General features: G+C 43.1%; 1 protein-coding gene across 1 annotated transcript in view; it reads left to right on the forward strand.

Annotated features, from left to right (window-relative positions):
• Positions 1–13,302, forward strand: part of sap130b (Sin3A-associated protein b) — a 24,201-nt gene that overhangs the window by 6,047 nt on the left and 4,852 nt on the right. The window contains exons 3-16 of the mRNA XM_023977431.2: positions 1,535–1,809; positions 1,904–2,071; positions 2,208–2,337; positions 2,529–2,772; positions 2,938–3,176; positions 4,061–4,165; positions 4,445–4,586; positions 4,850–4,968; positions 5,256–5,534; positions 5,795–5,969; positions 9,216–9,308; positions 9,478–9,827; positions 10,027–10,251; positions 10,392–10,517. Coding sequence (XP_023833199.1) covers positions 1,535–1,809; positions 1,904–2,071; positions 2,208–2,337; positions 2,529–2,772; positions 2,938–3,176; positions 4,061–4,165; positions 4,445–4,586; positions 4,850–4,968; positions 5,256–5,534; positions 5,795–5,969; positions 9,216–9,308; positions 9,478–9,827; positions 10,027–10,251; positions 10,392–10,517 — 2,670 coding nt within the window. The remainder of the gene's footprint in view (positions 1–1,534; positions 1,810–1,903; positions 2,072–2,207; positions 2,338–2,528; positions 2,773–2,937; positions 3,177–4,060; positions 4,166–4,444; positions 4,587–4,849; positions 4,969–5,255; positions 5,535–5,794; positions 5,970–9,215; positions 9,309–9,477; positions 9,828–10,026; positions 10,252–10,391; positions 10,518–13,302) is intronic.

Here is a 13,302-nt window from a genome sequence, read left to right on the forward strand (position 1 = left end):
GGTCCTAGGGCTCAGGTTTTCCGAGAGAGAGAAAGAAAGAGAGAACGAGAGAATTAGAGAGAGCATCTTAAATTCACACAGGACACTGGATAAGATAGGAGAAGTACTCCAGGTATAACCAACTGACCCTAGCCCCCCGACACATAAACTACTGCAGCATAAATACTGGAGGCTGAGACAGGAGGGTCAGAGAACACTGTGCCCCATCAGAAGAAACCCCCGACAGGGCCAAACAGGAAGGATATAACCCCACCCACTTTGCCAAAGCACAGCCCCCACACCACTAGAGGAAAACTTCAAACCACAACTTACAATCCTGAGACAAGGCCGTAGTATAGCCCACAAAGATCTCCACCACAGCACAAACCAAGGGGGGCACCAACCCAGACAGGAAGATCACGTCAGTAATTGTAGCTATTGTAGCTGAAAAAGGCAGATTCTTTTATGGAATATCTACATAGGCGTACAGAGTCCCATTATCAGCAACCACACTCGTGTGTTCCAATGGCAATGTTGTTAGCTAATTTAAGTTCATCGTTTTAAAAGGCTAATTGATCATTAGAAAACCCTTTTGCAATTATGTTAGCACAGCTGAAAACTGTTGTTCTGATTTAAAGAAGCAATAAAACTGGCTTTCTTTAGACTAGTATTGAGTATCTGGAGCATCAGCATTTGTGGGTTTGATTACAGGCTCAAAATGGCCAGAAACAAAGACCTTTCTTCTGAAACTCGTCAGTCTATTCTTGTTCTGAGAAATGAAGGMTATTCCATGAGAGAAATTCCAAGAAACTGAAGATCTGGTACAACGCTGTGTACTACTCCCTTCACAGAACAGCGCAAACTGGCTCTAACCAGAATAGAATCAGTTGCCCCGGTGCACAACTGAGCAAGAGGACAAGTACATTAGTGTCTAGTTTGAGAAACAGACGCCTCACAAGTCCTCAACTGACCCCAAACTTTTGAACGGTAGTGTAGATATTACTTAAGTTGTTTTTGGGGGTATATGTACTTTAGTATTTATCTTTTTAGACAACTTTTACTTCACTACATTCCTAAATAAAATAATGTACTTTTTACTCCATGCATTTTCCCTGACACCCAAAAGTACTAGTTACATATTGAATGGTTAGCAGGACAGGAAAAWTGTCTAATTCACACACTAATCAAGAGAACATCCCTACTGCCTCTGATCTGGTGGACTCACTAAACACATACTCTGTTTGTAAATTATGTCTGAGTGTGGCCCTGGCTATCTGTAAATAAACAAAAACAAGAAAATGGTGCCTTCTAGTTTGCTTAATGTAAGGAATTTGAAAAGATTTTTACTTTTGATACTTAAGTATATTTAAAACCAAATACTTTTAGACTTTTACTCAAATAGTATTTCACAAGGTTTCTTTCACTTTTACTTGAGTCATTTTCTATTAAGTGATCTTTACTTTTTACTCTTTACTCAAGTATGACAACGTGGTACTTTTCCCACCACTGCAAGTCTTCTTCATAAAAATAAGTACTCCAACTCTTTGTACCACAGGAGGGGCAGACGATAGCAACCGTGACCCTCACCCAGACCACGGTCCTCGTGACCACCCCAGCAGTGGTGGTGGAGCATCGACCTTCAGGGACGACAAGCAGGAGACAGTGGTGGTCCGGCCTTACCCCCAAGCCCAGGTCCATGGACCCCCCCAGGGTCACCCCACTCCAGCAGGTCACCTGTCCCTCCAGCAGGGCATGCCTGTCACCGTGTCAGCCCCACCCCCACACATCCCCCAGGGCCTGCCTCTGRCCTTCACTGAAGGACCCATGAAGGTATGGATGAGAGAGCTCTGTCTGCTGCATTAGCCCTCTCTCCCTGTGTCTTGAGCTGACTCATCTACTTTATCTCRTCCTCTCATCTCTCCAGCCAGCTCTGAAGTCGCCCATGGCCGGTCGAGTGATCGCCCCAGCACCAGCCAACACCCAGGGCCACATCACCCTGCCACCTAAGGTGCCAAGCCACGTCACTGCAACCATGGAGAGCACCGTGCCTCAGACCGCCGGCATCCCTGTAGCAACTATCAGTGGCCAACAGGTAAGGACTGGTGTTTGTAGTTGTAATATACCTCAGCAATAATATACCCTATTGAGGTCTACCCAATGTGATGACATGATGAAAAATGTGGTTCCAAATCTATAATGCTTTGTGTCCATGGGCGTGGCGTTTCCAGGGCAACCCCAGTAACCTGCACCATCACCTGATGACGACCAACGTGCAGATCATCCGCAGCCATGCCCCGCCCCTGCAGCTCGGCTCCCCTGGAGCCCCCCAGCACACCTTCACCTCCCATCTACCCAGAGGTCGGTCAGTCCCCGAGACAGGATAGTAGCATAGCTAACAAACTTTTATCATTCTGAAAATAGTCAGGGTGCTTACCTTGACCCAAAAAAAATCACCATAGTGGTTTGTTCATATTTTAACCAACTGTAGGTCCTCAGCAGAACCATCCTAAGAACCGACATGGATAACTGTTGTTCATGTGTGTTTCCAGGAGCTGCTGCAGCTGCTGTGATGTCCAGTTCCAAAGGACCCACAGTACTGAGACCTGCTACAGGCCCCGGTGGTGGTACTGGCCCACCTACTGTCCAGCACATCATCCACCAGCCCATCCAGTCCCGCCCTGTAGTCACAACGTCCACGGCTGTGATGCCCACGGTGGTTGCCCCATTAACGGCCACCAGGCCTCAGTCCCCAGTGGTTAGCTCAGCCACGCACTCCGCAGAGATGGTTCATGGGTAAGGAAAATAAACACAGTATGACATGCTGAAAGCGTTAACCATTCTTTGCCGTATTTTGTAAATGTATCTAGATAGTTAATTTTAGGGAGGCCCAATACTATTCCAGCTATTGCAAGTGTACGTAAAACCAATGTTGACTATCCCTTTGCTCTCTACCCTCAGGCGTCCAGGACTAAATATCCACCCCCCTTCAGCCACTCTGAGCATACAGCGTCAACCCCCATCTCGGGACAACCCCACACGCATCACCCTGCCCTCCCACCCTGCCATTGGGGGTCAGAAACCYCAGCTGCCCCACACCATGGCACAGAAGCCCATATTCAGCAATGTGACTCCTGTCGCTGCTGCAACTGTTGCCCCCATATTATCCACCAATACTGCTCCATCGCCTAGCACTACAGGTGATTCTATTGTTGTGATAGAGATACACTACCGGTCAAAAGTTTTGGACACACCTAYTCATTCAAGGGTTTTTCTTTATTTGTACTATTTTCTACATTGTAGAATAATAGTGAAGACATCAAAACTATGAAATAACACATATGGAATCATGTAGTAACAAAAAAAGTGTTAAATAAATCTAAATATATTTGAGATTCTTCATATAGCCACCCAAATAACCTTGATGACAGCTTTGCACACTCTTGGCATTCTCAGCCAGCTTCATCAGATAGTCACTGGGAATACATTTCAATTAGCAGGTGTGCCTTGTCAAAAGTTAACTTGTGGAATTTCTTTCCTTAATGCGTTTGAGCCAATCAGTTGTGTTGTGACAAGGTAGAGGTGGGGTATACAGAAGATAGCCCTATTTGGTAAAAGACCAAGTCCATATTATGGCAAGAACAGCTCAAATAATAAATTGAAACGACAGTCCATCATTACTTTAAGACATGAAGGTCAGTCAATAGGGAAAATTAAAAGAACTTTGAAAGTTTCTTCCAAGTGCAGTCGCAAAAACCATCACGCGCTATGTTGAAACTGACCGCCACAGGAATGGAAGAGGAGTGTGCAGAGCTGTCATCAAGGCAAATGGTGACCATTTGTAGAGTCTCAAATATATTATGTTATTTCATAGTTTTGATGTCTACACTATTATTCTACAATGTAGTAAATAGTMAAAATAAAGAAAAACCCTTGAATGAATAGGTGTTCTAAAACGTTTGACCGGGAGTGTAGGTCTAACTAATCTATTTTCATTCMCACATCATAATGACACTATCAAGACTGACTGTTTCCTTTATTCYGCTTTAATGATGTAATAACCACATTATCGTACCTCACCCAGGCTCCGGACCCCACCCCCAAATGACCAACAGTAACATCGTCACCATGACGATGACTTCTCATTCCTCCCACGCCACAGCAGTCACCACGTCCAACATCCCCGTGGGTAAGTTTCTCAATCATTAATGTTGGAGTACCAAGCTACTGTCTGGAGTAGCCTACTCCAAATTTCATGGAACGTTCACCTGTCTAATAAGTCATTGATAGGAGTAGAGTGGCAATTAAAAACAGTGACACTTTCGGTTGTCAACGGTTGAATGCATTGCGCCAGATAATGTTTTAGCTTGCTTTGAAGTTATAGAAGAAGTCTACAGGGTGATTGTATGTTGTAAAATGAACATTTCACCCAGCTGATTGTACACCATTCCACCTCCACCCTCTTCAGCTAAGGTGGTTCCCCAGCCGATAGCCCACACCTCGCCCAGGATCCAGCCGGAGTACCCCGGAGAGAGGGGAAACCTGATCCCCATCTCTGGTCACCGCTCCTCCCCCAACCCCATCACCATGGAGGCCCGCAGTGACAACAGGTTAGAGACGAGGGCTGATTTGAATCATTTTTATTTTGGGTTGATCACAATACATTCATCAACAAGATGATTATTTGTTCCAGAGGATAGGGCATTAAAACACTTATTTCCAATGTGGTCCTCATTGGTCCTGGGCTACAATAGTGTAAAATGTCAGCGCCTCCTTATTTCTGATGTACTTGGAGTAAATTCCTGGTTGTTAGTTGAAAGTTTTTGATATGGTTGTTTTATTTCATTCATTTGATATGCACGTTCCCCCACAGGCAACCGGTGCCAGTGCAGTTCCAGTACTTTCTGCCTACCTACCCTTCTTCACCGTTCCCCCTGACACACACCTACACCCCCATCACCAGCTCTGTGTCCACCATCCGACAGTACCCAGGTACAATTCACCTCTCCTTAACAAAATGCTACATYTGGCTCTTTTGTGACTCTCAACCAGTCAGATAATACTCTTGTCATTTTCACAGAGCCAGATTGTTAACTTCTGAACACTGACTTTAATAAAGATTATTGATCATTTTGTTAATCAATTACATTTTTTATTAGTTCTGACTTTCTCAACCATGTTCAACATAATAATACACTAGTCTAATCTACATCTATAATACCAGATATATATCTCTCATCCTGTGTGTCAAATCCAAACCCAACCCGTCGCCCCTACAGTAACCCCTCAGGCCCCCAGCGGCACGGCCATGCAGACCCAGACGAGTGTGGGCGTGGCGTCGGCGGTGCACCTCAACCCCATGCAGCTGATGACGGTGGACCGCATCGCTCAGATCAACACGCAGAACATCCAGCCCGCCGGCATGGCCTCGCAGGGCATCCAGCCAACCACCATCAGCGCCCAGGGCTTRCATGCCGCCACCGGTCAGATCACCGCACAAAACATCCAACCGGCGCCCATCAACCCACAACAGCCAGCCAATGAGAACAAGACCTCAAGTGAGTTGGTGAACGAAGCAGTTTAAGTTTCGTTTAAAGTTTTAAATGAGTTTGTGTCAGGTCTGAAATATATTATGAATAGAATCATTCTACGCATTTTCTCCAGTCAAGTATTTTCACCCCTTTATTCATCTGTTTGGTTACATTTAATGTTATTTATTGGAGATAGGAAAAAAAGAATTACTGTGATTCATAACAGCTATTCTTTTCAGACAACTATTCAAAACAACTATTCTAACAACGTTGCTCTGTCTTCTCAGTTGTGTTAGCAGACGGCACCACTCTGGTAACCAACCCTATCGGCCAGACGTTCGGCAGCAGCCAGCCGCCCACCTCTGTGGGTCAGACACACCCCCAGAACACTGGGCCTGGTGCCCCCACCCTGGTGTCCTCTCCCCGACCTAGCATCCTACGTAAGAAGCCTGCCAACGAGGGGTGAGTTTAGAAAACCCCTCACGGTTTTCCTTTGCGTACTAGAGCAGTCGTGGTCACCAACTCTTGTCATGAGTAGGGCTGTTATGGTGACCGTATTACCGCCACACCGGCGGTCACGAGTCATGAAGGCAGTCAAATTCCACGTGACCGTTTAGTCACGGTAATTAGGCTTCTCCAAGCTCTGATGCTGGTGATGGTCATTATTAGCCTACCAAACTTGCTAACTGCCTGGTACTCGGCACTCTATTGTCCCTCTAATCACTCTGACATCAATGTCAACTGGCTGCAATAAGCTGCACGTGAGTTTCAAGTTTGGGGAATATAATTTTCACCATAGAAATGCACCTTTTTATAATAAAAGCATTACATGCATAATCACATTTGTGGTCACTTTTGAAAATKGTGTTTTCCCTAATGGAACATTTGCACTTATAGCCTACTGCAGTGTGCGCATTATTGCGCCTATAATGTGAATAAATAGCCTAATAGTTTATAAAAATGTTAAGCTAAATGTTCTGATCAGTGCGTAAAGTATTTTTGATGCTAGTGGTTGTATTAATTTGGGATCTATCGCATCCCACAACTCTCCCAGACTGTTTGGAATATTTATTTCTSGCACAGAATATAATAGGTCAACTTGTATGCTATGGGGGATAGTAGATTGACATAGGCTAGTGATTTTGCTGTTCGTTACGCCTAATCATCTTGTTGGCTGACAAAGTAAATGTGGACAGTTCTTCTAATATCTTCCATAAGCACCTCAGAATTGGATAAGGACATGCGCAGTTGCGTCCCTGATGTGTCTGTCTTCACTTGTAGCCTGTGAGAAAGACCAGATCAGGTGATGACGAGCCGTGTGAGTGAGTAGTGCTTCGGAGCAGACAGCACTCAGGGAGAAGGGCTGCAAAGGGCATGGATTTTTTTTTAGGGTGCATTATGGCCACACAAAGGGGATGCCACCGGGAAATTCAAGGCATCATCAAGTAGAGGTCGACCGATTAATCGRAATGGCTGRTTAATTAGGGCAGATTTCAAGTTTTCATAACAATCGGTAATCTGCATTTTTGGACACCGATTATGGCCGATTACATTGCACTCCACRAGGAGACTGCGTGGCAGGCTGACTACCTGTTATGCGAGTGCAGCAAGGAGCCAAGGTAAGGTGCTAGCTAGCATAAAATGTATCTTATAAAAAACAATCAATCTTAACATAATCACTAGTTAACTACACATAGTTGATGATATTACTMGTTTATCTAGTTTGTCCTGCTTTGCATATAATCGATGCAGTGCCTGTTAATTTATCATTGAATCATAGCCTACTTCGCCAAACGGGTAATTTAACAAGCGCATTCGTGAAAATAGCACTGTTGTTGCACCAATGTGTACCTAACCATAAACATCAATGCCTTTCTTAAAATCAATACACAAGTATATATTTTTTAACCTGCATATTTAGTTCATATTGCCTGCTAACATGAATTTATTTTAATTAGGGAAATTGTGTCACTTCTCTTGCGTTCTGTGCAAGTAGAGTCAGGGTATATGCAGCAGTTTAGGCCGCCTGGCTCATTGCGAACTCTGTGAAGACCATTTCTTCCTAACAAAGACCGTAATTAATTTGCCAGAATTGTACATAATTATGACATAACATTGAAGGTTGTGCAATGTAACAGCAATATTTAGACTTAGGGATGCCACCCGTTAGATAAAATACGGAACAGTTCCGTATTTCACTGAAAGAATAAACGTTTTGTTTTCGAAATGAATGTTTCCGGATTTGACCATGTTAATGACCTAAGGCTTGTATTTCTGTGTGTTATTAAATTATAATTAAGTCTATGATTTGATAGAGCAGTCTGACTGAGCGGTGGTAGGCAGCACAGGCTCGTAAGCATTCATTAAATCAGCACTTTCCTGCATTTGCCAGCAGCTCTTCGCTGTGCTTCAAGCATTGCGCTGTTTATGACTTCAAGCCTATCAACTCCCGAGATTAGGCTGGCAATACTATAGGTACAAAGTACCTATTAGAACATCCAATAGCAAAGGTATATGAAATACAAATGGTATAGAGAGAAATAGTCCTATAATAACTACAACCCTAAAACTTCTTACCTGGCAATATTGAAGACCATGTTAAAAGGAACCACCCGTTTCATATGTTCTGAGCAAGGAACTTAGTTAGCTTTTTTACCATGGCAACATATTACACTTTTACTTTCTTCTCCAACACTTTGTTTTTGCATTATTTAAAACAAAATTGAACATGTTTCATTATTGAGACTAAATAGATTTTATTGATGTATTATATTAAGTTAAAATAAGTGTTCATTCAGTATTGTTGTAATTGTCATTATTACAAATATATATATAAAAATYGGCCGATTTAATCGGTATCGGCTTTTTTTGGTCCTCCAATAATCGGTATCGGCGTTGAAAAATCATAATTGGTCGACCTCTATCAAGGGCTTGTCAAATTGTGAATGAGAGACTGACGAAGTGTGTACAGCCTRCACAAAAAAACAAAGCAGAGCTCATGCCTTTTCAAGCTGCTTTAAAAAAAAATCCTCGTTAGAGTCGTATCTTGCTGCCTTACAATGTATTAAAAATCAAAACATATAGCCCAACGTTTGTAGAACAACTAAAGTTACATGAATAACTCATGAAGCATTTGGAATACCTATTTCTTTGTTAACCAATCAACACAGAATAGCCGCATGTGCGCACTCCCTCAAATCGTTTGGAGATTTGTTCAATATATTATTCATACTATAAAATAATGCCACGGAATTCTAAGCGAATCTTGTCTGCTAAATGAACTAGTGTAGCCCACAGCCATATGGCATAGCCAGATCAGGACCTAACATAAGGACACCTGAGTATGCGATTATGTTCTTCTGAAATCGACTACATTTTCTTCATATCATGTTTCTTTAGGCCCGTCTAAAATAAATAACAGATGTATTGTGAAGGTGTAGGCTATACCACATTGATTAATTAGACTTTTTAAAATGTAGATGTTCCAAAGGTCTGCATCAGTGGCTTGTAGGCTATATGTGGAAGCCACGAGATGATAAATGTGTTTATGTTAATTACCAGTCAATTACCGTGAGACTGACAGTTATTTGCTTGACAATCACCGGCTGACAATTACGTGACCACCAAAGCCCTAGTCATGAGCAGCTACAGTTTGAGTAGGCTTTTCTTCTATCCCAACACTAACCTGTGTCTGTTTTCCCTATAAAGGTCTGCAGTGAGGAAGAACCTGATCCCAGAGGCCAACAGCCCCAGGATAGACGGAGGAATCAGGCATGCATCAGGGTTTCCACGCCCAGCAGGGTAAGACGTAGCACTGCACATTGTTAGTAGGCCCTGATYAAAGTCTATGCTGTGTACACACGCTGGAATCCTCTGGTCAACCGCATACTCCTGTATTAATAATATCTTGTAGTTGAAAATGTACTTWCAAATTATTAGGTGGTTGATGATCTTTTCTCTGACCTCCCAGTGTGAAACACAAGCCTGATSTCCACGTGTCCCTGGCTCCCCCGGTGATGTCATCATCCATGGAGGCTCTGCCCAGCCATCAGACCAATGAACACCAGCAGCATCCCGGAGCCCCGCCACACCAGCAACCCTCTCAGCCAATCCAGACGCTCCTCTCAGTGTCAGCACCCCCACACTCACAGCCTGGCCCTGCCCTGTCCGCCATCACTCCACCAATMTTGTCTATGGCCAACGTGGTTGTTCCGCCTACCCATTCAGCGGCCAGTAGCACGGCGGCATGTGGAATAAGCTCCACCCTCCCTGAGATCAAGATAAAGCAGGAGGTGGAGGCAATGGATACCTCCAAACCAGGTACATTTGAATTGAAAAATGTATTTGCCACCACCAAAACCAATAATGTTGTTAACTTTTTTTTTTTATTGGTGTCCTGTTGCTGATCTAGGATCAGTTTGCCTTTTAAATCAAAATAAATAAAGGGGGAGGCTGATCAGCATTCACTTTGCGAATATGAGCTATTGATCTCCTAGTTCTTTCTCTCCTCACCCTCCAGGTCCCMCCACGCCCCATGGTGGTGCCCCATTGTTGTCCATGATGCCCAGTGGGGATGTGACCCCCGGGGCCTCACCCAGGAAGAAGCCCCGCAAGCAGCAGCATGTCATCTCCACGGAAGAGAGCGAGATGATGGAGACCAACAGCACGGACGASGAGAAGGTCCTGGCCAGACCCCTCAGCATGAGGGCCGAGAAACGCAAGTCGCCCCTCAAGGAGTACATAGGTAGGAGAAAGTAGATACTCAACCTCTTTATTCATGATTCACTTGTCCAAGTTAAGGGTAGGTTTGCTGCAGTTACGGTAGGCTAATTTTCTATATTTGACCTTGTGTAAGTGACCACTGTACGTTTCTCTTCCCTGCAGATGAGGAAGGRGTGCGTTATGTCCCCACCCGTGCTCGCCCCCCKGTCACCCTCCTCCGCCACTACAGGAACCCCTGGAAGGCTGCCTATCACCACTTCCAGAGATACAGTGACATCCGGGTCAAAGGTCAGACCAATGTCTTTATTATTGATAGCATTCAATCATAACTGTATTTATAATGAATTTTCATACATTCTGGGTTCTAAGAACTTGTTGTGGGACTGAAATGCACTTAATCGGACTAAAATGCGACAGGTAACCTAGAGGTTAGAGTATTGGGCCCATAACYGAAAGGTCGCTAGTTCAAATCCCCAAGCCAACGAGGTGAAAAATCTGTCGATGTGCCCTTGAGCAAGGSACTTAACCACCGGAGGCTGYTGAGGGGAGAACGGTTCATAATAATGTCTGGAATGGAAACYATGTGTTTGATACCATTCCGCTCCAGCCATTTCCACGAGCCCGTTCTCCCCAATTAAGATGCCACCAACCTCCTGTGCACTTAACCCAAATTRCTCCAGGGTCACTGTTGATAATGGCAGATCCTGGCTGTGACCCCACTCTCCGAGGGTRTGTGAACATTTCCAATTCAAACATGCGTATTAATACACACTTGTACATGTGTGAAATAAGACAAATATAAGCACCAACCAAATTACCCACAACAGATTATATGTTAAACTGGCTAAAGAAGTGGCTGATTTCATCATCACACCTCTTGCCCACATTTTTTATATATAATTTGCAAAGGGCATTGTGCCCGACGAACTGAAAATGGCCCAAATTGTTTCCGATTCATAAAGCTGATCCAGTAAACTTGACAAATTACAAACAATCTGAATATAACGGATAAATAAAATATCTTAACAAGGRAAGTCTGTTATACAAACATCAGTAMGGCTTCAGAAAATCTCACTATTTAATTGACGAAATACATAAAGCAAATGATCGCAAAGATCATACATTAGGTATCTTGCTGAAAACTAGGAATGGGCATTTGAAAGTATTTCTTGATTCAAATATGATTTTTTTGGGGAGGGGGGGGATATCCGAAAATGTGCTTTAAAGAAAAAACGTTTTTGGAGACTTGCTTGCGTGACTCGGGAGAGAGCTGAGGCGCGTTCAGTTCGCTTGAACGTTTGCTACATTGCGGAAAGGTTTGTGCTGAACGGCAAGTTTCCCCCAAACATTCTTGTATGTTCTTGAATAGACTTTATGGTACATTTGCTCCTTTTTGCTGGATGTGGCGAGGTATGTCTTGAAGCAATGAGTGACTTTTAAAGGGCAGTGGCCATGTTGACAGGGTTCCCCAACCCCTCCTCTTTTTTCAACTGGTTGTTCAGTACAGTACCGTTTCCATTAAATGTAATGTTCCAGAATGTTAAAATGTACGTTCAGAGGGGGAGGGAGAGACTACACCAACTCGTGCTAGTTAGACAAAATTTGTTGCTGCCATAGGTTATCTATCATACCATCTGGTTGTGCCTGACTTGACTGAATCAAATCGTTAGAAAGAAGCTAGCTAGCTAGCTAAAGTAGCCAGCTAAATTAGCCAACTAGCTAACTAAAGTAGCAAGGCTAATTCAGGCTATTTTGCTGCGCTCCCTGTACTTGTCAACAACAACTCCATTCATATTAAACAACTCCCTACCTGTTGGTTGATCATTATAGCCTACTCCTACTCATTTAGCCAACTCAATTCCGTAATTTTAATTCCATTTTGAATTGATTAAGAAATCAGCCACTTCACTTGCTACGCTGTAGCGCTGCTGTGATTGACTGACAAGAGCAACAAGCTACCTATGTGAAACGGGTGTGTAGACTACTGGTGTCTATTTTTTTATGGGGCACACTCATAACTGTCACTGTTTTTATTCATATTTTGAATGTAGTGGTCTATCCTTGTAGGCTATGTAGCAATGGCACACAGATCATTGTATTTAAAATTGAAATAAGATTAATACTTTCCCAAGTAATGGAATACTAACGCCGGTTCGAATAACTGCACCCATCCCTAATCATAATAGTTTATTACAAAAACTTAAAACTAGGGCGTGAATGAAGAATCTCTGCTTTGGTTCTCTGGGTATATCTAAAGGATAGAAAGCAATATGTGATTTTCAAAGAAATAGAGATTAATTGTGGTGTGCCGCAGAGATCAACACTTGGACCCCTATTATTTTATCTGTGTAAATGATCAGCCCAAAGCATCCAAAGTGCTCTCCCAGATATTGTTTGCTGATCATATATCAYATATCTCAGTGGCTTAAAATCAACAAATTGTCACTGACTCTAACAAAAAACTAAAACAAATATGATTTATTCCAAAGAACAGAAAATACAGACTATATAGAGGACCACAGTATGAGTCATAATGCCCATAAAACAGAAATTGTTCCAATCGTTTTTCCACCATARMTTTTTCCCATARGGGATTTTAGAAACACTTAAAATAAGGTCTGTGTTTTATGTAGGCTTACCCCACSTCCACCGTGGGGCTCTATAGGGGTCCATATTGATAATATACCCGTTGATCAAGCCTGTACAACCCTCTTTCTTGGTGTTTTGATTGATGATGAATTGTCATGGAAACCACTAGTAGCCTAGTGGTTAGAGCATTGGGCCAGTAACCTAGTGGTTAGAGCATTGGGCCAGTAACCTAGTGGTTAGAGCATTGGACCAGTAACCTAAAGGTTGCTGGATCGAATCCCCGAGTTGACAATGTAAAAATCTGTCGTTCTGCCCCTGAACAAGGCCGTTCAGGGGCAGACTGTTCGCCAGTAGGCCGTCATAGTTAACAAATTCTTAATTACAGACTTGCCTAGTTAAATAAAGGATCAATTTAAATTAAATTAAAATCACACATAAAGACAATAACCTCTAAGATCAGAAAAAATACGAGGATACTTGGCAA

This window comes from Salvelinus sp. IW2-2015, linkage group LG32, assembly GCF_002910315.2.
Source record: "Salvelinus sp. IW2-2015 linkage group LG32, ASM291031v2, whole genome shotgun sequence".
Lineage (NCBI taxonomy): Eukaryota > Metazoa > Chordata > Actinopteri > Salmoniformes > Salmonidae > Salvelinus > Salvelinus sp. IW2-2015.